This window comes from Sardina pilchardus, chromosome 16, assembly GCF_963854185.1.
Source record: "Sardina pilchardus chromosome 16, fSarPil1.1, whole genome shotgun sequence".
In the NCBI taxonomy this organism is placed as follows: Eukaryota; Metazoa; Chordata; class Actinopteri; order Clupeiformes; family Clupeidae; genus Sardina; species Sardina pilchardus.
Window position 1 is genome coordinate 18,206,548 of NC_085009.1, and position 26,237 is coordinate 18,232,784.

The following is a 26,237-nucleotide window of genomic DNA, read 5'->3' on the forward strand; positions in this document are numbered from 1 at the left end:
CATAGGCATGGATGGGTTTGGAAAAGATAGGATGGGGCCAAAAGAACAATATTGTAAAAGTAAATGCATATCTCCATGTTAAGACTGTGATGGCAACGTTAGTACAGTAGCAGCTTATCAAGCAACCAGGTTGCAACGTTTTGGGATCCTTACGCATGACACCGAATGAAAAGGTTGAGAGTGCCATGGCATGACATTGTGCAAACATTATTCTTGGTACCAACTGCCAATGTATTCAGTTGACCAGCCTACTACTACAGTAGGCTATGTCACGGTCTTGTGGTAGCAAGTGACAACATTCTCCGTAACAACATTGCAGAAGCCACAAAGATGTGACCAGAAGGTAACTTTCTGACAACGTAGCTAAGACTAGACTTTCTTATGAGGAGACACAACACTCAAAAAATCCTCCATAGAAAGCCGTAGCAGTTCGATTTTTAAGGTGAACTATTAGCTTAATTTGCCTTAACTAATGTGCTTTGGAGTCATTGGAATGGTTATTTGACCATTCGGCCAAAAGTCGACAGGTGAATACATCGTGCCAGCGATGTGTTGTGAACACACTGTACCAATCATGTGTTTTGATCTCGCCGCCGTAGCAATGTTCATGTCGTGAAGCCTTGCGCATGCATAGCTCTGTCTGAAATAGGTGCCTCGTAAGTACCCAAAATGTGTTGCAATATGGACACAGAACAGAGGGACTTGCATAAAAGGACTTTGCTGCAACGTTATGTGTTAGCTGGGTTGCTTCTATTTCTGAAGTCTAAAGCTCTAGCAGCAGTATTACCTGCAGGCACACCAGTCACCTCCACTTCACACAAGAAGACATATGCCCCTTGTCCACGTTGAAGGACGGCAACATAACGACCAGTCATGTCTGGACATACATATGTGTTCGTCGCTCCACGTGGAATTCCATCCTCCATGACCACACATCTGTATAAAGTAATAAAGGAGAAAGCTTTAAAGCAACGCTAAAGAGTTTTTGTACCTTAAAATAATGTTTCCAAAATCATTTTAGTGGTTTATCAACTCGTAATAGGGTGAACGTCACTTCTGTATTCGTGTCTCTTTGAGAACAATAATCAAATAACTTATGTCTGTCTTGCGTTGACATGATGATACATGTTGAAAATATGTCTATCATCGCCTTACATTAAGAATCCCACAAGCAATAGGTCAGCTCCTAGGCCAGGACATTTGCTTGAAAGATCTACTGTAGTAGTCAAACGACAATGACTCACAAGGAGTTGTTGCTGTATGTGTCGATCTCTGGAGAACTGCTAACGTGGATTTCAGCATTGATGAGGAGGTGTTCGCAGCAATCATCCCGGCTGGTGATGGTGACCGTGGTCACGATGTAGTCCTCCAACAGGTCCACCAACCACCAGGGGTGGTCAAGGCCATTCGTACCAGAACACAAAGGGAAGTCTGAGTTGGCACGGCTGCCGTCTACAGCCATCGGTGCGAACGAATATCGGTTGTCGTAAGAGAAGAAAGAGGACTGTTTGGCTTCTTTACCCAGGGCCAGGTTCTCTGCAGCAGGAGAGAGAGAGAGCAGGTAAAGAGAGATACACCCTACTGTATATAACACAGCTGGTAAAACAACTTTTAAAGTACAGTAGCACTATGTAGAAATTCCCCTTATGGTCATTTCCCACATATAGTTGACACTTCTTTAGTACAAACGGGCAACTCAATTTGTCTAAAACCGGCAAAATAGGGTCCTTCTCCCATGACAACATTACAATCTAGACCATGCACACATCAGAGTCATTGTCAGAGACTCCATTCTCTATATTGTAAGTTTAGCATCTAAATGAATTCCAAGCCATTGTTTTAAAGGAAAAGATCTACATCAAACTGCTTTAAGCAACTCGAAGTTGTCAATCACTATGGACACTGTGTAGGAAAAAGCAGCAGATTCGTGTAGTATAAAATTAAATGTGGGTGGCTTTAAGGAAGTGCAAGCAAACATTGTTGTGTCTAAAGGCAGCAATGTCTTTCATTTGTGTGAAGACTGACCTGCAGGTTTTCCAAACACCTGCACTTCAGCCAAGGCCAGCTGTTTCCCCTCCCCAGGAATGAAAATGCTGACATAGCGCCCCTCCATCCCATAACAGCTATAGGTGTAGGTCTCCCCTACTGCAACCGCTGAGACCACAGCACACCTGGTAAACAGAGGAGGATGATGAGAGAGACAGAGAGAGAGAGAGAGAGAGAGAGAGAGACCCAAATGAAGGTGAGAGGAGAATGGAGAGTAAACATATAGAAAATGTACTGTAGGACAACGTTTTCAAACTAAGACACAAAGACGATTCTATTCATTAATGCAAGAACACTAGGAATAATAATAAAAACTAGATGCACCGCATAGCGGTACACAATATGACCGCCGCTCAGTTCTGCACATTCTCTCCAAAACGAATTACGCTCGTCAACTTTCCTGTATGGCTGGGATTATACTTGCTGTTAGACCAACCGTAAGCATATGCGCCCGTGTGCGACCTGCTGTGTCCGGTGTACAGACTCGCTGCAGCATTACGCACCCTACTGGAGGTCTTCACTAGGGGGAGAATAGTAACATCAGATGTGGATGTGGCCATGTGCCATTGTTTACTCTCATGATTGCCCCCAGCTTCGATGTCGATAATGCATCTTGCAGTCACCTTTTTTTGTAGTGATCGCCCCCTACTTTCGTATCAGTATTGCATCTCGCGGACGCGTCATGTTCGCTTGCGACGACGTGCACGACCGACGCACCAAACGACCGCAAAATACGCGAGGCAGTCATGATACGAACACGAACGCGTTGTCTGCAGCAAGTCTAAACCTGCCTTATCTCCGATTTGTGCAATATACTGTATGTATATCTCCTACTCTTGCAGCTCATGTGTATATGAGTGTGTGCATGTGTGAGTTTGCTTGTATAAAGATGTGTGTGTGTCTGTCTGTGTGTGTGAATGTGCATGTGTGTGTGTGTGTGTGTGGAATCTGTGGAAGTGTGTTTATCTGTGCGTGTGAATCTGTTGATGTGTGTGTGCGAGCTTAGTTACTTTTTAAACTGAGCCCCCTGCCGGCTCAACATAAAAATGCCAATCGGTTTTGCCAATAGCCTACTCACTATATTGGAATTTAACAGTTACGCCATTTTAACAGTAACGTCAGAACGTATAGAAGACATCACAACCTGCAAAAAGTAATTTCAGGGAGGTATCTAAAAAATACTTTAACCTACTGAGATACTGAAATACAGATGAATAGCCTATGTTTGTTCAATAATGTCTAGTCAGTATACCAAATAAGAGAGGCCTATAGATAGAAACTGTGGTAATAAAATATGAAGATTTTGGTAGTTTGGGCTTTTCGTGTATCCTTCTACTGTAGCCATTTAGCCATCTACTATAGGCCTGAATTATATGCCAATGAAATTACACTTGTTAAACTCACCTCAATAAATATTTTGCAATCATTTAATGGGCAATGCTAAAGTTACTGTTACAAACCAGCGGCAGAGTTGGCGGTCCAACGGCGGTAACCACCAGTGGCCCGCTGGAGTTTTGCTCATCAGTTCTCTGGCTGTCCACCGGCGGCTCAGAAGCGGCTCCAGATAAGGCTGGGATTATACTTGCCGTTAGACCAAGCGTAAGCGTATGCGCCCGTGTGTGACCTGCTGTGTCCTGTGTACAGACTCGCTGCAGCATTATGCACCTTACTGGAGGTCTTCACCAGGGGGAGACTAGTAGCCTAATATCAGATGTGGATATGGCCATGTGCCATTGTTTACTCTCATGATTGCCCCCAGCTTTGATGTCGATAATGCATCTTGCAGTCACTTTGTTTTGGCAATGATCGCCCCCTACTTTCTTGTCAGTATTGCATCTCGCGGACGCGTCGTGTTCGCTTGCGACGACGTGCACGACCGACGCACCAAACGACCGCAAAATACGCGAGGCAGCCATGATGCGTACACGAACGCGTTGTCGACAGCAAGTCTAAACGTGCCTTAAAGGGCCACCCTTTTGCCGCTTACTACCCACCAGCTTCTAATTGGCCTTATTTATGGCCATAATAATGAAAATGATGCACTAAAATAGCAATAATACATTATAACACTTTCCATTTGCCCTCAATCAGAACGATTTACAATTATTTACAGGAATTACCAAAGTTAGCAAATTTACTAAGGTGAAGACAGTGCCTGCTGATGAGAAACCTATAAATGTATTCTGTAATTTAATACTCCAATATAAAAACATTTATCCTCAGCAACTATCACACAGACTCACCACACATAGTATTAGGTTCAATACATTTTGTTTATTTATTTATTTTACTTGCTTTTGTTTATTTATTTTACATGCTCATTTACATGCTTTATTTATTGTACATGCTTAAACAATTTATTAAAATTATTTTTAATAATGATATATGTAACACACTCTTCAGATGTAAGGAAAGTAAAGATGCAAAGAAGTTGTGACAGACATTCATGGCTTGTTTCTCCCTTGATATTGGTGCCAGATTAATGAAAATGCAGTTCTACCTTGCTGGGGTGTTACTGGCAGCGTTGTGAGCGAATTTGACAGAGGTGTAGGTCTGATTGGTAAACTCTGAACAGATTAGAAATGAAAAGGCGTATTTAGTGAGATGATTACTGCAATGGCAGGGTTCATACAAAAAAAATTGAGCTGAATTTACTACCTTTTCACTACCATCAACATGTTTTCTGCTACAAAAGCAAAAGGTGAAGAGTAATGTAATGCAATACCTTTCCGAAACACAATAACACATTTAAGAACAACGGGGATTTAACAATGGACAAAGCTACTGGCATTTGAACAGGGGGGTGTAGGCTGTCAATAGGCACTGTATTTACCGGCATGGCTGGAGTTGATGAAGCTTGCTGGGTGGTGGTGCTGGCAAAGGTGTAGTGGTCTGACTGGCAAACTCTGTTGAACAGATTGGATATGAAAAGACGTGTTTAGTGAGATGATTACTGCAATGGTATGACACCTGGCACGCTAACTAGCGCCTAAAGTACAAACACTTCTAAAGGATATTTCCACTTAATTTTCAGACAAACCAAGCAAGGGACCACATGTACAGACTCTATAAATACTAACCATGATGTCAGTTTTTTATTCAAATAACTTGAAAGAGATCGTCAGGTATAAATGCACCATGCTAGTGGCCAGTTCATTCATTCACATGCTGTTACATGCTAACTGGCGCCTAGAGTACAAACACTACTAAAGGATATTTCCACTTAATTTTCAGACAAACCAAGCTAGGGACCACATGTACAGACTCCATAAATACTAACCATGAAGTCCGTTTTTTATTTAAATTACTTGAAAGAGATCGTCAGGTATAAATGCACCATGCCAGTTCATTAATTCAGATGCTGTTACATGCTAACTAGCGCCTAAAGTAAACACTTCTAAAGGATATTTCCACTTAATTTTCGGGCAAACCAAGCTAGGGACCACATGTACAGACTCTATAAATACATTTTGGAAACAGGTGTTGGCTAGAATTACGCTTTACATACAGTTTTTAAAATGAAAATAGTAGAGATATAGAGAAGAGATGTTTTACTTACCTAGTCCTAAGCCTGCTACTGGTGGTTTGAGTACTGACATTGTAGGCTATTCGCATCTGCTTGGATGAGTTTGCTTGATTATGTTTCTAAACGTAAAGACATTTAACAACTTCTTTATCAGTCAGACGGTTACACAGTTACGTGCAAGAACAACAAGTCACGTAAGAGATGAAATCGTTTAGCTTACTGCAACATGAGAAATCAAGTAGTGTGAAACTAGCGACAGTAAAGAAAATTCCAATATGGCCGCCATTCGGAACTGAGAAATCACAACTCCATCTTCTTCGTTTGTCTTCTTCTCTCTGGTCTGATCTATCATTCACTGAGCAGCGCCAGCGCCACACACCAGTGGCAGCAGGCTGCAGTGTTTGAACGTGGTTGCATTAGTTCTGCTTTTGACGTTCTCATATAAAATCGTAATAAATACATAATTGTTTTATTTGGTAAGCACAGGGTAGCCACGGGGGTGCCAGTGACACAGCTACATGGGGCCATGGGGCCATTCTAGGCTTCAGTGTAGAGCAGCCACGTTGAGGGACCATTCACTAAATGCACACATAAATACATTTATTATAGCCCCCCATGGATGAAAGTCCACAAAACTTGGCATACTCCCAGAGGGTGTCAGGTTAATCATACACATGAAATTTGGTGCAGTTCATAGCATCTCATCTGAAGATAGGGGCAATTAAAGCAATATTACATTACATTTTCAATTTTTACCATGGGGGTGCAATTCACAAATGACTGGTTATAAGCTAAGTTGATCCGAGCTCTTGAGACCAACATACCATAAAAAATGTGTCATCCTCGGTGCCACGGTTCAGGTAGTTATGTAGGAAAAACTGCAATTTTTGGTCTACTGGGGCTACATGCCCACCAAGTTTCATGTGCCCCGGTGTTACGGTGTCCCGGGAATCGTTGACCAAAAATTCAGAACCGATGACGGAAAAAAAAAAAAAAAAACTTTGACAACAACTATATGACCGCTTCGCTAGCTATGCTAGCGGCGGTCATAATTATACAAATGTGAAGTTGATTAACAAACATTTGATGCAAGGAAATAATATATATTCATCATATTGATAGATTAATACTAGCTGCTAAAGGGATAGTTCGGATTTTAAGACACGAAGTTGTATGGGTTCCCTGTCAGCAACGTAGTGCATCAGCACTGACTTACCCCCGACAGCGTCCTGTGAGCCGAGATCCAGCCGGTTTTAGATCGTTTTTGATGCTGAAGAAAGTAGTCCGGCAAGTTTCTGGGGTCACGAAAGTAAAGTGTTTTTCTTCTCAAAACCATATGCGTTCACCAGAGTGATATATTTGCACCACAAAAACGTTGTCCAGGAAAAATTCAAACCTCGTTATCACTTACTTATTTTTCGCGATTCCTATCACTGCGCGCTACTGACAGCTGGACAACGTTTTTGTGGTGCAAATATATCACTCTGTTGAACGCATATGGTTTTGAGAAGAAAAACACTTTACTTTCGTGACCCCAGAAACTTGCTGAAGAAAATAGTCCGGCATCAAAAACGATCAAAAACCGGCTGGATCTCGGCTCACAGGACGCTGTCGGGGGTAAGTCAGTGCTGATGCACTACGTTGCTGACAGGGAACCCATACAACTTCGTGTCTTAAAATCTGAACTATCCCTTTAAACAACATTAACCTTAAACAAATGATCATTCTAAGTATTTTGCCAACTGCAGTTAAACTTAAAAAATCACCTGGGATTCCCACTACTAGAGCTGCCAATGTGGATCTGAGCCCCATTGAGCTTCTCTGGGCAGCAGTCTGGCCTGTTGGTGATGCTCACTTTGTCCACCCTGTAAACCCTCTCCAGGTCCACCCTCCAGGTGGGAGTCTTGGACACCTGGCTGAGAGCGAAGGTGTCTGGATCTCCATCAAGAGCCAAGTCGGAGGCATGGTTGGATTCAGTGGATTGGAGAGTTGTTGGTTTTCCTGTTACTACATTTTCTAGAATGTAGTCAAAACGTTATCTTACACTCAGCATAGATGGAGGGTGACACAATTTGCTTATTTAAATGCACAAAATGTTAGTAGATGAGGCTATATTTGAGGTTTATTTGTTTTGTTTACCTTTTTGATAACCTGATTTGACTTAAAGGTATACTATGCAGGATTGGCGATTTCATCGCCGGTTTCGCTTTCACTTTTAGTTTTCGCTCGTTTTATGCTTGCATATGTCTCTGCAGAGCTTCCCCTACAGCTTTAGCGTATACTTTTAACGAAACTCCTCAATCGGTCAGTCTGACGTGACTTTTCATGAGACTTTACATGACACTTCCTGGAGTAGAGCATGGGTGCGTGCCCGAGGTCTCCTGAAGTTGCAAGTGTGGTTCTATCGCTACAGACCACTAGGACGGCCGAAAAAAACACCGTTCAACCGATAATGACTAATTTAATCATATATAACAGTAGGGAACGAATTGATTAGCTGAAAAACGTTGCATAGTATAGTAACAGTATAGTAGTGTAGTAACAATAATAATAAGCTGACAAATTCGACAATAATACGCCCTGGGTCACTAAAGAACTTCAGGCTATACTGAACAAAAATAAACAACTGTTCTAGACTGGCTCTATGTTGGAGAAGAAACAAGTGAACAGAGAGGTGAAGCAGGCCATCAATCAAAAAAGCTAAAGCAGCGTAGAAAAGTCAGATCGAAGAGAAATTCACACAAGGTAACCTCCTGGAGGCCTGGCAGGGTATTAAGACAATGGCAGCAGTCAACACTGTGTGTGACCTTAGACCTGTGTGTGTGGCTGGCAGCAGTGATGAATCCCTCCCCAATGAGCTTTAACTCTTTTAACACCAGGTTAGAGAAAGATCACCAGTCTCAGTTGGGGGATAACATCAGTAGCTTGACCCCGAGTGACCCTATCTTTGTTACGGTAGAGTCTGTGGTGGAATGTTTAATGTTTAGGAGACATAGAATGGAAACCATTTTTGTCTTGGTTTTCATGAGGTTGTGCATGAACAAAGAGCTATGATGAACATGAACAGATGAAAATCTTGAACTTAGAAATAGCCACTAAAAAATGGGCGAATTAGAACAAAGCCTGCTTGTGATGTCAGATATTATATTGCAGAGCCATTGAAGTTCAATTGTGGTTGCCAAAGAGGGCGCCATTTAGTCAAACTGACCATTTCAATACCCAGCCTTAATATAAGGTTATAAATTGGGCTTGAATAATTCCAATTGAGTTCATTTTTTATGAATGAAAGTCGATATACTATCTTAAAGGGATAATCCGGAGTGAAATGCACTTTAGATCAATTTTTCGGACTATTGGGAGTACATACGTTGAGTTGACACCAAAATCATGTCATTCGGATGTATTTTGAGAAAGTTTGAGTTCACCGTTTTTAGCCAAAACTCGTTAGCCTGTAAGTGACCGGGGCAGGTCCTTTCGCCACTACAAAACGCTATTTTTATACCTCTTCTACTGTTCCAAACAACACTACACTTACGTGGTAGTGAGTAGAGGGTCCCTAAAGCCAAACCGAAGTATCCCCACGTCTTTATGTGGTCGGATAGAGAGTACAGAATGAATTTAATCGAGTCAGTACCTTCCGGAAATGTCGCTGCGGCAGCTGCGCAACGCTTCAACAACACTTTACTAACATTTCCGGAAAGGTACTGACTCGATTAAATTCATTCTGGACTCTCTATCCGACCACATAAAGACGTGAGGATACTTCGGTTTGGCTTTAGGAACCCTCTACTCACTACCACGTAACTGTAGTGTTGTTTGGAACAGTAGAAGAGGTATAAAAATAGCGTTTTGTAGTGGCGAAAGGACCTGCCCCGGTCACTTCCAGGCTAACGAGTTTTGGCTAAAAACGGTGAACTCGAACTTTCTCAAAATACATCCGAATGACATGATTTTGGTGTCAACTCAACGTATGTACTCCCAATAGTCCGAAAATTTGATCTAAAGTGCATTTCACTCCGGATTATCCCTTTAATACATGATCTAAGACCCATTGCCCTCCCTTGTCATGAAGGCCTTTGAGAGGATTGTGAAAGCTCATATTATGAACACTAAAGCTTCAAAGATGGATCCTCTTCAGTTTGCATATCGTGCAAAAAGAGGGGTGGATGATTCCAAAATATACATGTTGAATGCCATCCATGAACACCTACAGTAGAAAACCTACATTATTTTGCCCGACTCATGAACTGTTTCAACTTGGATCATCAGCTAATTCTCTGGATCACAGATTTTCTCACCCAAAGAACACAGAGGGTGCTGGTCCACAAGAGATTCTCTGAAATCAGATGCATGTCCACTGGCTCACCCCAGGGTTGTGTCCTCTCACCACTGCCTGACAACACTGTTTACAGCTCTTCGAGTGACAGTAAAATGTCATTTTTGGTACAATAGCTCATTTACGTTTACGTCTCTGTACGAGTCCGCCGTCTTAGTTTGTATACAAATGAATATAAATGACATAGGCCTATACACGTAAGAGGGCGGACATAGGCGGTAGTTGGTTTCATTTTGCCATTTGCTCTGACTGAATCACAAGGTTTGAGATTATGCACGAGAGGGTGACGTGCAGGGGGTTACAGAACGACAGTCCAATTGGCTGGAGTTCTTCGAGCCCTGCCCATTTTACACTTATAATCTGGAAGGCCTATGGGCCTGGGCACAACAAAAGGCCATTAAAAGGCCATTACCCTGAAAGTTTTACTTGAGAGGGGAAAAAAAAAAAAAAAAAAAAAAAATATATATATATATATATATATATTTTTTTTTTAAATGGTTATATTTTGGCCCTCAGAATTCAGGTAGTAAGGAGGGCCCCTTAGCAGGATTTTGCCTATAGGGCCCCATGGAGGTCTGAACCGGCACTGACTGTGCCTACACTTGTTGACTGTGTGTTTTTCAAGAATCAGAACTAACAGTTGTAATGGTTATCAAGTCTACATACTGTTGAAATGGCCTGTGTTATGCCCAATGACTGGTGTTACACTGACCAGTTTGATTTCGACACCTCGGCACCTTGCAGAGCTCCCACTTAGTTGCAGGGTCTGTAGTGTAGCACCAGGGACCATCCTCACCGTCAGGATTTCTGCAGTAGTTTCCTTCAAGGCCTCTAAGAAAGCACAATAACTCATATTGTCTATTTAGAATGAATACTTCTAAAGTAACCAAGTATTTGCTCACCTGCCTTGACTCACATATTCAGAATTTCACAATTTCAGTCACATCCCATTCTTAATCCATAGGGTTTAATATGCCGTTGGTCTACCCTTTGCAGCTCTAGCAGCTTCAACTCTGCTTCAACGCTTTTCACAAGGTTTAAGAGTGTGTTTATTGGATGTTTAAACCATTCTTTCAGAAGCACATTTGTGAAGTCACACACTGGTGTTGGACAAGAAGACTGGCTCTTCAGTCTCCTCTCTAATTCATCCCAAAGGTCTTCTTTTGGGTTGAGGTCAGGACTCTGTGCAGGCCAGTCAAGTTCATCCACATCAAACTCTGTCATCCATGTCTTTATGGACCTTGCTTTGTTGTGCACTGGTGCACAGTCATGTTGGAACAGGAAGGGGCCATCCCGAGCTGGACTTGGTCCCTTTGAAAGGAACCAGTGAAAGGAACTCTGAATGCTACAGCATTAACCAAGAGATGTTGGACAATTCCATGTTCCCAACTTTGTGGGAACAGTTTGGGGATGGCCCCTTCCTGTTCCAACATGACTGTGCACCAGCACACAAAGTAAGGTCCATAAAAACATGGATAACAGTGCTGACCTCAATTCAATAGAGAACCATCGGGATGAATTAGAGCGGAGACAGAGAGCCAGTCTCCTCGTCCAACCTCAGTGTGTGACCTCACAAATGCGCTTCTGAAATAATCCCAAAATATCTCATAAACACTCTCCTAAACCTTGTGGAAAGCCTAGAAGAGTGGAAGCCGTTATAGCTGCAAAGGGTGGACCAACGTCATTTTAAACCCTATGGATTTAGAATGGGATGTGACTGAGGGTCATATGTGAGTCAAGGCAGGTAAAAAAATACTTTTGCCAATATAGTGTACACTGAATCCTGGAAAGTAAGCAGTAACAGTAAAGTGTAGCTCCAAACAGGTCTTACTTGGATGGGTCCTTTTCTGGAGGATTAATGTGATCATGTGGAGCAGGGATGGGCAACTGGCGGCCCGCGGGCCACATGCGGCCCGCCTCCTCACTCAGTGCGGCCCGCGGATGATCATTTTTACTGTGATTAAAAATGCGTGTTTTTTTTTTTTACCGCACCGTCATTGTAATTATACTGTTCGCCGATAGATAGCGCCTCCTATGCAAACCATCTCGGGCCCTCGGACCTTTACAATCGCTGAGGGAAAACAGTGCACACATTAGAAGAAAAGTAGAAAACTCATTTAGAAAACCGTAGGCTACCTTTCAGTCAAAATCGGAAGCAGTGTCTGTTCATAGAATGGTAAGGCAAACCCATGTCAAGTTTTGCTAGAAACTATATCAGCCATGAAAGATTTAAACTTCAGTCGCCACTACAACACCTTGCGAAAAGTTATCAGAAGTAGCCTGCCCTACACACACGGAGCTTCTCGGCCGCTGTCGTAGCCGACCTCAAATCAAAAGTAGGCTAGCCTACACTAACAATAGCGACTAATTGCCAGAACTACACAGGAATCCGTCTTTTGCTGTTTCGCTTGAGCTTGCCAAAGCAAAGAAGCTATATCAGATGGCGAAATTGTTTGGGTGCGTAGTGGAGGTAAAAACTTCGAAACGGTATATTTGTCCCGACGCACGGTGACGCGCATAATTGTTGACATTCTGAATGTCGAGGGGGGGAGCTGAGACAAATCATGCATGATTGCAAGTAGGCCTACTGTAGCTTACTTTTTGGCGTTGGATGAGAGTACAGATGTGATGGATGTTACATGTTACATCTGTAGGCCTACTCTCATTATGGATGTTAGGGAATGTCTATAAATGCTTAGAAATGGAGTGGGAGCATAAATGCATTGAATATGAGGCTTGTTGCACTTCATGATGGGCCATTGTTTTTCAATTCTGTGCCATCATTGAATGGTGATTTATGTGAGCCCTTTGCACTGAAAATAATACTTATCACTGGCTGTAAAATATTTGTATTTGTTGTAAGGGAGTCTATGTAAAAAATGCATTTGAGCATGAAAATTGACATATTTCGTTCTTATTCAGAATTATTTTGCATCAGCATCAGATGTGCGGAAGTGCGCGGCCACATTTGGCCCTCTGATGGTGATGATAAAAAAATGTGGCCCTCTTAGTCATGAAAGTTGCCCATCCCTGATGTGGAGTCTGGGCAGACCACATCTGACAACTCTTCCCCGATAGTGTCACGGAAACTGTTCCTCGGTAAGCGTTGCCATCGCCAGTAAAACAAGTGAGCTCTGGTTCAGATGCTGAGAGCGTGACAGAAAAAATTCAAACCAACAGTTGTAAAACAGATTAGAGACGAACAAATAGACTATACACAGTCTAACCTAGCAAGTAAGTTAGGAAGACAAACTTCCTGTATCTGATGGTGACCTTACACCAACAGACATTTCACAGTCGATGACAAAAATGTCCAAAGTCGGAATGAAATAGTGGGAGTTTTACAGGAGTCGCGGCTTGCTCCCATCAGTGAGATGGTTTAATTTAATAGCAAACTTCCTTAAGTCTGAGTCAGTCTTTTTCTGCCAAGTCCAGATCTGGTGGCCCACTGGTGTTTTGCTCATTGGTTCTCTGGTCCGCTGACGGGTTGCTGACCAGTGTTGGGAAGGTTACTTTAGAAATGTAATGTGTTACAGTTACAAGTTACCCTTTTAAAATGTAATAGTAGTGTAACTATTTGAATTACTTTATCTGAGTGACATAACTAATTACTTTTTGATTTCTTTTCAGATTTTTTAATGATACTGTATATATAGTCCCCAAATCCATGCAAAGATTTCGGCCTTGGTCTCCAGGCTGCCGAGCAGTTCGGTACAAGCTCAGCAAGGCAAGGCAGCATGGGCATTCACAGGCTATATTGAGCCCCTTTTTAATACATGAATTAAAAATGAGGATAATATAATGATAACCACCACAAGGTCAGACTTCAAGCCAAATTGTACTGTAAAATCAGTAAAATGCCCTTTTCCGTGACATATAAGAAATGTTAAATGTCCAGCTATGAAATGCATTTCTATGAGATATTGCTACAGACACACACGTTTACATTGCTGGCAAGCTAAAATTCAGATCGCTGCATGCACAGGCAGACATGTGACGCTGATGGCGCTGTAGACGTGATAGAGCCTATCAGAAGATCCCGTATCAAACTATGGCTGTGGAGGGAAATAGTTATTTTTACATACAATATTCTTTGCAAGGTTTTGCTGACAATATTCAGATGTATAATTGGATTGCACGCTTTTCTGCACTAACTGTAATGTATTACTGTTACATTTATTTTGTAATTAAATTACGTAACGCAATTACATGTATCTCGTTACTCCCCAACACTGTTGCTGACAAATGCTTTTGCCACTATTGTTCTAAAATATGTTTATTCAGTAATACTTCATCTATTATTTTAATGACAAGTCATGTAATTTCTGCAGACTCCCCAGACTGGTGTTGAATCTCAAAAGATTGAGTTTAGGCTGATGATAGCCAACTTTTTTTTATCGGATTGCTCCTGATTTGCCATCTCTGCTGCTTCACTGAATCTCTGTTTAGCTGATGTGTGTGTGTGTGTGTGTGTGTGTGTGTGTGTGTGTGTGTGTGTGTGTAAAAACACTGGCTCTGAAACATGACTCTGCCTTGGCCAATGTTAATTGCTTACCTCGTTATTAACCCACCTCTTCACTAGCTGTGCGCCAGGAGCGCTTTCGGATTACACTGATTATTCAACCAATGAATAGAAACGCACCGTATTTAATATCCAGTAACGTTAATGGCATTGTAACGACTGAAAAAGTAATTAGTTAGATTATCCCGTCACTGAAAAAAATACTTAACCTAACGCCATTCTTTTAAACTGTGTTCTTCCAAACACTGGTAGGGGCTGATTGCACCCCTCCTAACAGGGGTGGGTTGATTTGTTATTTGTTTCCTAACAGCTCACCCTTGCGGGAGGAGAAACCCTATACTGTGGCGTCTTGACCGATATGGAATAGAACAGAGAAGCGCCTGGTGAAAAACTCAAGTCTACAATAGGAATGAACATTGATGATCATATGCTTTCCGCCAGGTTTTTGCGTCACAAAAATAGGGCCTTCAATCATGCACTGATAGAATGCCTTTTTGCAAGTGAAGTGGATGAAAAAGATGATAGCACAGATTGATGCTCATTATTATTTATATTTATTTTAGGTGTATTGTAACAACCAGTACAAAGAAGAAAATCACAACTTGTTCTATTTTTATGGTAGCCTAGTTAATTTGTGGTAGAAACATTGGTATCGATACTCCATATCAGCAAGTACACAAATGCAAATTACTCGGTTTGAAAAAAAAAAAAAAATGCTATCGGTGCATCTCTAGTTGTGAACAAGTAGTTTTAACAATTTAAATTCAGGTCTGAGCAACTGTGAAAAACTGTAATAAAAAAAATAAAATAATTGACATCATTTCACATAATATTTACCTTCAGGGGCAACACAACAGGCTGTCAGGAGGATGCTTATGATAAAAATCCTCTGCATCTTTGAAAAAGGGAACTAAGGAGAAAATGTACTTTTAGCCAACAATTCCTCAAAACACACTTGGAGCACTTTAGTGTATGGGTCAAATATTTAACACTTAATTAATACATCAAAAACGTTTACTTTGCCCAATCTAGAAACAAATGACTATGACAAATAATCAATACAAGCCAGCTTTTCTGAGAAGTAAATTCACGTCTTTTGAGGCGTATACGTACAATACACAAACAATTTGACTTTTTTCTTGGTGTTAGTTAGTGACATGGGCTGTGATAGTGGCATGGACTGTGAGATGTCTGTGGAGACACTTATTTAGAGGCAGGCTATGTGCTGGGGACTAGGGACATCCCTGTATATTGCACGTTGTAGTGGCATTGCTTGTTCATTTGAGACCTGTTTTACCATGGCTCCATGTGATCATAACAATATTCAAACCAAATATGCATGGCAGAATAAATCAGTTCCTGACATTTTATTATACAGTATGTACAAATACCTGATCATGTTTTCAAGTACTGTTTTTCCCATTTCCGGGTGTCATTCTAATGCTATTGAGGGTTAATGACTAATAATGATAAATTACAATCATATGAAAGTAATAGTGCATTGGTGAAGAAAATAAGGACAGATATTGTGGAAAAAGTTGTGTAAATATTCCAAAACAAACATTTGCATGTCTGGTCTGCTTTCTGAGTATGCCTTTGTGTGGCTATAATACTCTATGTCATGTAAACAACATTCAAACCAAAAGAACTGCACCCTGGACTCAGCTATGACACTGTTTAACTGTCAGTTTTTGCCCTTTTCCCTACCCCTTGCAACCTACTATCCCTGTTACTGGCATCATCATGCAACCAGACTTAAGCAGTCAAAAGACTCTTTAGGTTCGGATTTCCCTGTCACATATAATAGCACAATTAGAATGACGGAGGGAGATGTATAAATAATAGGACTGTCAGCGTTAACATATTAATCAAGATGTAATTAAGGACCAAGCATAACACATTTTTTAAGAGTATTGTAAAGTATTGAGAGGTTTTGGCTGGTTTGGACCGGTGCTACCAGAATGTGTCGAGTTGGGAAGAAACAAGAGCACACATTGCCACAGTCACTGGAGTGTACAGTAGGCTGAACTGAGGAAAAGAAAGTGATGCTAGTGTGGGTCAATGAGAACGGACCAACATCAATTCTGGCTGACCAGTGCATCCGTGGTCTGGACTTGTTAAGCAGGTGGGGGGCTATGTCGGATGTGGCATGGCCACAACAACGCCTGGACACAGACATCATCACTCTCCCACTGCCGGGTGAAGCAATGCCACATCTGAAGCCACACGTTTGTGGCACACCACCCTCTGTGGAGACTGCACAAACTCTGGAAGAAATTTGCCTCCACAGCTGCAAAAGGCTTAATAAGCATCAGCAAGGCCATGTAGGCTACACCATGCCACCTGTTCAGGATAGAGACTGGGCTCCTGGGCCATGGGGGTTGCGAGTGTAGAAACAGTAAGAAACTGGCCTGTTCCCCCCCAAATGTGACAGAGCCTCGGAGCTTCACTGGGTTAGCATCCTATTACAGGCGCTATGTCCAGAACATCACCACGATAGCCAGCCCACTGCACCAGCTGAGGCACGAGGGCCAGCTGCTGCGATGCCTCGATCATTCAGGAACATGCTGTCTGAGGTTCCAGACACCCTCAACAACCCCTCATCCTAAACACAGATGCTAACGATATGGGAATCGCCTCGGTGTGGTCCTGGCTCAAGAAGGAGAACGAGGTGAACAGGTTATAGCATACTTCAGCACCTCCCTCATCCACCATTGTGTTACCCGCAGTTAACTGTTGGCAGTGATTCTCGGCATTCACCACTTCAGTACTTACACGTATGGGCAGCTATTTCTGTTCAGAAAGTATCTCTAGCCAGCCGGCCAATTACACTGTAACTCCAGCACCCTGTCCAGGCCGCCCTCTGCTGCAAAGCAATGTCGCCATTGCCATCTCAAGTATGCACAGAGACGCATTTGATAGACATCCGTGGCGCCCAATGAACGGATCTGGGCATTTCTTTCAAATACAAGAAAATTAACATTTGGTTGCCAGACCATGTATCATTGAGAAGTGGTAGGCGCTAGCCAGGCTAATCTCAAGGAGGGGAGGAGTGTGCCTTCACCAGGTGTCCAAGACCCCTCGCTGCTCAGCCTCCCGTAACGGCGGACACCGATGTATCCCAGTCCAATGGAGCAGAGGAAGGCAGCGACGTCGAGCAGAGCGGCCAGCCATCCACAACATCACTTCTTCAGCAGCACCTCCAGGCACCAGCAAGAGGGATGCTATGAAGGTAGAATAGCTACAGTGGCAGATCTGGTTCTCATCCGTGTTATGTCCATGGGTGAGGGAGGGACAACGTTCTCCGTGGACCGACATCTCGGTGCTGGGCCCAGAAACCAAGGCCCTCTACTCTCAATGGCCTGGGTTCCCCCTGCGCAAGGGTCTCCTCTCCAGCGTTAAGTAAACTCCTGTCAAAGTTGTTTTGTTTCAAATGATCATTTAAAAGGTCATATACCAGTTTCTTCCAGATTGTTTAACCTCCTGAGACCCTGGATGTAAATTTGAATGCATTTTTCATTTCACTCAATTATTTTGGCTTAGTAGGGCTTCATAAACATACAAAAAAAATTTCACCTCTGTACATCAAGTAGTTTTTGAGAAAAACGATGTCCTCGTATGAGGACATTGGGTCTCTATTACCCTAAAATACAATGAGATTGCCAATCCAGAAAGAATGTGAATATTCATGTGTGTACTCCAAGTGCCTAAGATTCAACTATTAAGAAAACAGTTTGTTTTTATTGAACAGAAATGTCCTGTTATTAATTTGGTTAAGTTTAGTGTTTATTTGTAAATGTTAGTTGTACGTATGGGTCACACCCATGTGGAGAGAAGTCTATCCACAATCAATTGAAGCTTAACAGTTCTGCTCTATTTGTTTCTTATTTGTTTATTTATTTATTTTTGTAATTCCTTCAATGGATTTATTTATTCAGGCTACTCTATTATGTCTATGTCCACACTTTGACTTCCATTATTGCTTTACAGTAGTTTGATATGGCCAATGAACGACAATTTTCAATGTAATATGTAGCCTAAAAATGAAATTATGCGTACATTTCAGTCCCGATGTCCTCGTATGAGGACATGAAAGTTAAACACGTGCTGGTCTGTTTGCAATGATCGAAATGGGGGAAACTTGATGCCATATCATACTACAACTGTTCACAAACATATACAAAAAAAAAAAAATGTCATAACGTTCACTGGCACGTTACCATGACGATAGTTCTCACGCGTATGCCGGTAAAGCGTGGAGGTGGATTTCGACGCCATATTGCTTTTTCCCAAAACATTGTATTGTGTGTCTGATAACACTAGAGGGTAAAATGAAGTGTCCACATATATGGACAACAGGTTTTTATTCAGAAAAAGTAAGCACAAGGTAAAGCAGAGCCTAAATGTAATGTCCTCATATGAGGACGCAGGGTCTCAGGAGGTTAAGACCATACAGAGATTTCTTCAACTTGCATACTAATTTAAGATTAATAAACTATTCAAGCATAAGAAATAGCTGAACAATGACCTAATACATGTGTAATGATACTTAACACAGAGTTTATTCAGCACTAATACGTACTACTTATGTATTTAATGACTAACATGTGTTCCCTAAAATAAAGTGTTGCCCTATTTGTTTGTCAGAGGTCACCTTGAATCTCTGTCCATTTTGCCTAATCTTGACACCAAATCCTTTTACAAAGCCACATACTGTAGTCAAATGCAGCTTTACTACACAAATCTATGCACTTAGGTTTCTGTATGTTAAGAGTGTCTGAACTCTTGTCCGATGCAGCCACCAGTCATTTGTATCTACCTTTTTGCCTATTTTAGATGATGGGGATGTGTTTTATAGACATACCTCAAAGACAGTGTCGCAGTCATTCTCTCTGTACTCTGTAGACTCTGAATCTGTATATCACTCAGCACTGAGATTTATAACTCGTGCACATTACTCCACTTATCACTGTGTATTGTTTTAAATGGTCGGTTGGCCTTCACATCTTCATAACCACAGTAATGTCTTTCATTTCTTTTGTCAAGATACAGAATTCACCAACGATGTGTTTCATTTCAAAATACATGAATATACAGTAGAATAGATATTATATTGGTCAGTCAGGGTAATTTAAATAAGCAGGAAACGAAGAAAAAAGAAGGAAATGATAATTGTCTTTACCTGTGAGTGTGTGTCCTGTTAAACTGATGGGGTGAGATAAGCTGATGTTCTGTTCAGGTGAGATAAGCTGACGTTCTGTTCAGGTGAGTCAGGGATGTTGAGGTCTCCTGTCTCTGCTCCTTAAAGTGATGTGCTGGCTACAAAATGGCATCTGCTCTAATGAACATTCCCTATAATTTGAGATACATATAGGAAACAACCTCGTAATCTTTAAAATCACAGCAATTTATTTTCTTTTGTCAAGATACAAAGCTCACCAATGATATGTTTCATTTCAAAAGACATGAATATAAAAATGGATATTATATTGGTCAGTCAGGGTGCTTTGAATAGGCATGAAACAGACAGAAGGAAAGAAGGAATTAAAAATGGTCTTTACCTGTCAGTGTGGGTCCTGTTAAACTCTAACCTGTTCAGGTGAGTCAGGGATGTTGAGGTCACCTGTCTCTGCTCCTTAAAGTGATGTGCTGGCTACAAAATGGCATCTGCTCTAATGAACATTCCCTATAATTTGAGATACATATAGGAAACAACCTCGTAATCTTTAAAATCACAGCAATTTATTTTCTTTTGTCAAGATACAAAGCTCACCAATGATATGTTTCATTTCAAAAGACATGAATATAAAAATGGATATTATATTGGTCAGTCAGGGTGCTTTGAATAGGCATGAAACAGACAGAAGGAAAGAAGGAAATAAAAATGGTCTTTACCTGTCAGTGTGGGTCCTGTTAAACTCTAACCTGTTCAGGTGAGTCAGGGATGTTGAGGTCTCCTGTCTCTGCTCCTTAAAGTGATGTGCTGGCTACAAAATGGCATCTGCTCTAATGAACGCTCGCTGTGGCAGTGGTGCAGCCTCTCAAGGCGTGGCCGTGGGATATGGGAGGTGTTTGTCATTTGATCGCCAAGTTATGAGGGGACAGTCACTGTGAGGGATACTAAGACACATTAAACCTCTCGTTGCAGAGTAAACCTCTCTAGTGACTGTTCAGAGTCTCCAAGCGTAAATCTACACTGTTGAAGGCATAGTCATGCTACTTAAATATCCTGACCCAGCAGCTGGGTACCAACCAAAAAACCTTTCATGAGTTAAAATAACCCAACTTAGGACCCAACAGTTTCAGCCCATGCAGTGTTTGGGTGTTTGAGGATGTTTATACCTGCGTTGACCACAAGTGGTTATGTGCTGACTGTTGTCAGAGAAACAAAAACAATTTGGAACAAACATAGGTAAAGAATGTGGTAGGAATCCTCCAGTAGGCTACTGTACAAGTATGTGTCCAGGTGAGTCACATTCAATTTCACTATATAGTGCAGTGTGCACACACACACAGCATGTGGGAGTGGCAGATCTGCTCTAGTGGATCTGTTGTCTCATTGGCTAATTCCTAGTTACTATTTAACATGCAGAAACTGGCAGTACACAAGACCTGCAGCTACAGTATGGCTGTGATGAGAGTCGTGAAGAAAGTGTTTGTCTACTACACTGGAGGTACCATAGGGCTGATTGACGATGGGGATGGTAGGCTTTATGGCTTACTAGTCATTTTATTCAGGCCATATTTTGAGGAATGTTGAGGCAAAACATGTATTCAGAAGTGTTTACAGTTATTGTGGGCCTAATGTCCTACATTGTCAATCACTGGGTGTTGATTTCTTTTCGAGACCACTGAAGTTATATGAAACTTAGTTTACAGTTATTTTTCATTGTTGTATAAGTTATTTTTTTAAGTTTTGATTTTATTATTTACAGCTCTTTTTGTTCAGAAGCTTATCTACTGTAGCTTGTGAAGTACAAAGTGCAACCTGTTATTTCCACCAACAGCTGCCTTTGTCTGCAGTCCATCTGTAACCCATTAACACAGCAGCACCTCTATGTGTTCTGTCTCTGTACTCAACTCAGAAGCATCTCTGTGTGTTCTGTCTCTGTACTCACCTCTGTGTGTTCTACCTCTGTACTCAGCACCTCTATGTGTTCTGTCTCTGTACTCAACTCAGAAGCATCTCTGTGTGTTCTACCTCTGTACTCAGCACCTCTGTGTGTTCTGTCTCTGTACTCAACTCAGAAGCATCTCTGTGTGTTCTGTACTCAGCACCTCTGTGTGTTCTGTCTCTGTACTCAACTCAGAAGCATCTCTGTGTGTTCTGTCTCTGTACTCAACTCAGAAGCATCTCTGTGTGTTCTACCTCTGTACTCACCTCTCTGTGTTCTACCTCTGTACTCACCTCTGTGTGTTTTACCTCTGTACTCACCTCTGTGTTCTACCTCTGTACTGAGCAGCACCTCTGTGTTCTACCTCTGTACTCAGCAGCACCTCTGTGTGTTCTACCTCCGTACTCAGCAGCTGTGTACTTGTTCTACCTCTATATTCAATCAGGTTGAATAAGTGTGCATTTGTTAGTTGTATGCATATTAGTGGTGGTGGTTGTGATTGTCTGAGTGTAACTTTGTTTTTATTTTCTAGCCCACCTCCGACAAGGAAGCGTTCAGGATGTCAGACAATTTATCATCAACCATATTCAGCTGCATCAGGAACCTGCTGTCAGAGAAGATTTGATTCAGTTACAGTAAGTATTCAGATAATTGTCCTGTTGCAGTGCAGCAACAGAGAAAACTCTGTACTCTGATCGTACCAATCAATCATACTTCTAGACATTTTAATCCTGTTAGCTAAGTGTTAACATTGTATGATGGAGAATACTGGCATAGGTAGATTCAAATAGATGGGTAATATACAGTCATAATAATAATAATCAGTGTAAACGCATGGCCGACACTTTTGTCTATATTTAGAGAGTCTGTAAAGTCTGTATACATTTGGGGACACTAGCACAACATTTATCAGTGAACACATAAGGAGACATTCAGCATGAGGGGGTCAAGACCATAGAGTTCACTTCACACGCTTTTATCATATTCAGAAATATGTCATATGATTTGCCCCTACTGTAGGTATATGCCCCATAATGTTTATTTATTGTTTCAGTCAGAAGGCTGTCGATGACTACTTTGTGGAGGAATGGAATGATGACTCATGCAAGTACAGCATTTTATTTAAGCTTGAAACAGTGGAAGCACCAGTCGATTCGACTGAAATGAGCCCTGATCATTGGTTTGAGATGGCACAGCGCATCCAGGTACAAAACCAGACTATTACTCTTGAGCTATTATGTGTTTTATACATCTTAGGTAGTTGTATTTTCTTTTTGTTATTGAGGAGGTCTTAGCTGATCCTTGTGTATGAAAGGTAAATCTTCATAAACGGGAATATTTTAAAATATAAATATCTGCCTTTCTGTCCACCTGCCTGTCTGTCTGTCCAGAAGGAGAAGAGTCGTTATGATGGCTTTGTCATTCTCCACGGCACGAACACCATGGCGTACACCTCCTCCGCTCTGTCCTTCATCTTAATGGATTTAAAGAAGCCAGTTATTTTGACTGGAGGCCAGGTTTGAATGTGTTGTTTTTAATTTCATCGTGCTGAATCTGAACAAAGATGGGAAATTATAGCATTTTGCATTTGGCTGCAACACGTGTCACAGTGCTAATATAGTCAGTTAAATGTTGTAGCTATCGCTGTCTCTGTTGTATCCATCATCTTGTATTAAGTTATACTGTGTTGAAATATTGTGCTACACATAACATGAAGACATGTGAAGTTTTTTTTTTTTTTTTACCCATGATCCTGTTCAGAGGTCCCTGTTCCATCCACGTAGCAATGCCATGGACAACTTGATAGGTGCTTTGGTGATGGCAGGTTGTCTATCTGGTGAAGAGAAGAAGAAGGAGATTTTTCAGCAGGTCAGTGAAAACCATGTCAAGTGACACTGTCAAATCACATGAAGACGCCATATAGCATACATCAGAGGCAGAGTAAGAAGTGGCTGTTTCACAGGTGATGCTGTTTGATAACAACAAGCTGTTCCAAGGCAACAGGGTCTGCAAATTTGACTGCCAGTCCTTCCACGTGTTTGACTGTCCAAATGCAAAACCTCTAGCATACATGGACCCCATCATGAGAGGTAACATAGTCAGTAACCCTCAGGGTGTGGCAGTAGTGGTCATTTGTTAAAATGGTATATTCATTCTTATCTTTTCTGAGGGGTTATAGATTGGGACTGCAGTTATCTAAAAAACTTCTACATATTGTGCTTATGTATCTCATGTTATAAAAAGTTTTATTAGCAGTACTCACTACACTGTATCTCATGTATTCATATGTTGTAATATATGTTTTGAGCCTTGTTTCTGTTCATAAAAATCCTCTCTGCTGGATCTTGAAGTGCCCGCCCACACACCAGTGTGTGTTAAGGACAGAATTGAGGCCAAGTCCTGTCCTGGGGAAACCCCTGATGTAAGAATCCTACGCCTCTTCCCTGGAATCCAGGAGAAGTATGTAAGTATGTCAGAGTAGCATGCTAGATCTCCGTCTTGTTTTATGTGATCCACTATTCAAATCACTCACCTTCCTCAGGTGAGGAGTGTTCTAGAGGGGGCTGCAGGTGTGATCTTGGAGTCCTTTGGCCCTGGGGACATCCCTGGATATGACTGGTTGAGAAAGGCTCTCAACGAGGCAAAGAACAGGAAGGTGGTGATGTTGAACTGCACCCAGGTCTACAGAGGATCCGTCAGGTCCAACTACGAGTCCTCCTTGGTACTTCATCTTCACACCTGCCCACTTAACACACAAGTTCTCATTAAACACAGGACACAATGGGTGCCTCTCATTCGTCTTTTATACATCCTCCCTTCCTCCTCGGGCCTCGATCCTCACTGATCTACATAAAGAATGATGGGGCGGCAACAATGGGATAGTCTATCCAGTGTTAATTGTAGATCAGTGAGAACTCCCCTTGAGGATTGAGCATCGAGGAGAGATGTTGAGAGGCACCCAATCTGTCAAAATCTTTGATCGAATACAAGTTTGGATGGTTTTCTCCTATTTTAGGAAAATATACTAATCTAAAAGTTATTTTACTTTACTATGGACAGTGTAGGTGTCTCAGCATACAATATTTTGTGCTTTAAAGGTTGAAATAGAGTCAGTGATGAGATCCTGTGAAGAAGGTTGTCACAGAAGGCTGACCTTTAAGACTTCCAGTACACACAAAGTCAAGCATACTTCCTTGATAGAATGCTTCTTTGCGAGTGGGGTTCTACGAAGATGAGGTGTGAGGCCTCCTTATAGCATTCTCAGACTTTACTTTTGAACAGACTACTAGCTCATGTGAACGTGCACGCCACAGCTGTCTGTCTGATTGTTTCCAATCGCTTTTAACTGCACGCTTTGGTTCAGTAGGGGCACTGCTCAATGAGTTCAATGACGTGGCGACCTTGAAAAGGCAGCCTTATACTGTATGCTTCCTCAACTTTGGGAAACAGCCTTTGGCTCTGTGGCACCATTCTGTGTCACTTCCTGTTTTTCTCCTCACAGATCTTGATGGAGACCGGCATTGTAAATGGGTTTGACATCACTCTTGAAGCAGCTCTGGCCAAAATGCTTTGGACACTCAAGATTATCCAGGAACATGAGAAGAGAATTGAGGTTAGCTTAAATTTGACTTCAACATAATTTAGAGTGTACTGTAGAATGTGATAGCAAGAATTTGTGAAGTAGGTATATTAAGACAGGAAATGCCTTTCAAGAAGCTGTATGGACATTGCTTTTGTTTAACCATTTGTTTGGCAATAAAGTTAACCAATTAATTATTTTGGGAAGTAACCGATAGGCTACATGTGATAAGTGAGCTTACTGTTCAGGAGAAGTGAACTGAGTAAATTTGTTTTTCCCCTTTAATGAAACAACCATTTTTGGGAATAAAGTTATTATTTGCATTCATATTGACTGGGATTTTTGTATTGTGTAAATATGCTTTTTAAATATGCCCTAATAATGACGTGTTATTGTGCACAGGTGATGGGGGGCAGTATTTGTGGAGAGTCCAGTGCTCCAGCTAAACAGGTGAGGGGGAAAGGAAAGATTGATGTGTTTTGTATACATGTAAGATCATAGGAATGACTCAGCCAACTTCTGTCTGTCATTAGCCATCGTTGTGCATCCTCACTCTATCTCTACTAGCTTTGTTTGCATACTAACCTAAATCCCTCACTGTTTTCTTTCTTTAGCTGGTGTTACAAAGGAGCTGTGAATAAACTCTGTCATCAGTTACATTTGCTGATCTGTGATTTGTCTAGCAAACCAAAATTCCATTGCATCTGCGTATATTTTATCATGGTAAAGTGTGGCCTTTGCTAAAGTTTATATGATGCAGAACTATTCATTAAGCACAATAGCTCCAGTCAAGGCAAAAGAACACGTTCAACTTCAACAGAACACTCAACAAAATACTTCCGAGTGTGTAGTGGGTTCAGATTCTGCATATTCAGGATGTGTGAAGAATTTTTAAACGTCTGCTTGACCGGAAAGGTCCAGTATATTTTCGCTTTTCATGTGATGCAGTCATACAGGCATAGAGCAATACATTTAGACTGTTCACAATTTATCAGATGGAGTTGTTGAAAAGGGAAAATGTTTGATTTGTTTGTCAAAATATATAAAGGACATGATTATCACTCTATTTATTGTCTTTTGAGAGACGTTGTATGACATGCCTATCAGAATCA

At 41.5% G+C, this 26,237-nt stretch overlaps 2 protein-coding genes across 2 annotated transcripts in view; one reads left to right on the forward strand and one right to left on the reverse strand.

Moving 5' to 3' along the window:
• The window catches only part of LOC134059568 (fucolectin-like), a 2,636-nt gene extending 523 nt beyond the window's left edge, over positions 1 to 2,113 (reverse strand). The window contains exons 1-3 of the mRNA XM_062516012.1: positions 2,026 to 2,113; positions 1,245 to 1,536; positions 788 to 936 (exon numbers count right to left, since the gene is read on the reverse strand). Of these exons, the coding sequence (XP_062371996.1) occupies positions 788 to 936; positions 1,245 to 1,536; positions 2,026 to 2,113 (529 nt within the window). The remainder of the gene's footprint in view (positions 1 to 787; positions 937 to 1,244; positions 1,537 to 2,025) is intronic.
• Positions 2,114 to 21,054: 18,941 nt separating this feature from the next.
• LOC134059569 (60 kDa lysophospholipase-like) lies at positions 21,055 to 24,788 on the forward strand. The gene is made up of 9 exons (XM_062516013.1): positions 21,055 to 21,134; positions 22,078 to 22,180; positions 22,600 to 22,750; positions 22,937 to 23,062; positions 23,307 to 23,414; positions 23,509 to 23,635; positions 23,897 to 24,009; positions 24,088 to 24,267; positions 24,747 to 24,788. Exons 1-9 carry the CDS (start codon positions 21,056 to 21,058, stop codon positions 24,786 to 24,788), a joined length of 1,029 nt encoding a protein of 342 aa, XP_062371997.1. The 5' UTR covers position 21,055.
• Positions 24,789 to 26,237: the final 1,449 nt, after the last annotated feature.

Excerpts from the sequence above, each read along its gene's own strand:
- LOC134059569 (XM_062516013.1), top strand. The coding sequence starts at position 21,056 with ATGGCTGTGATGAGAGTCGTGAAGAAAGTGTTTGTCTACTACACTGGA. Across the intron at positions 22,181-22,599 it reads GAAGATTTGATTCAGTTACA|TCAGAAGGCTGTCGATGACT; the intron begins GTAAGTATTCAG and ends TTATTGTTTCAG. Across the intron at positions 24,010-24,087 it reads CTGGAATCCAGGAGAAGTAT|GTGAGGAGTGTTCTAGAGGG; the intron begins GTAAGTATGTCA and ends CACCTTCCTCAG.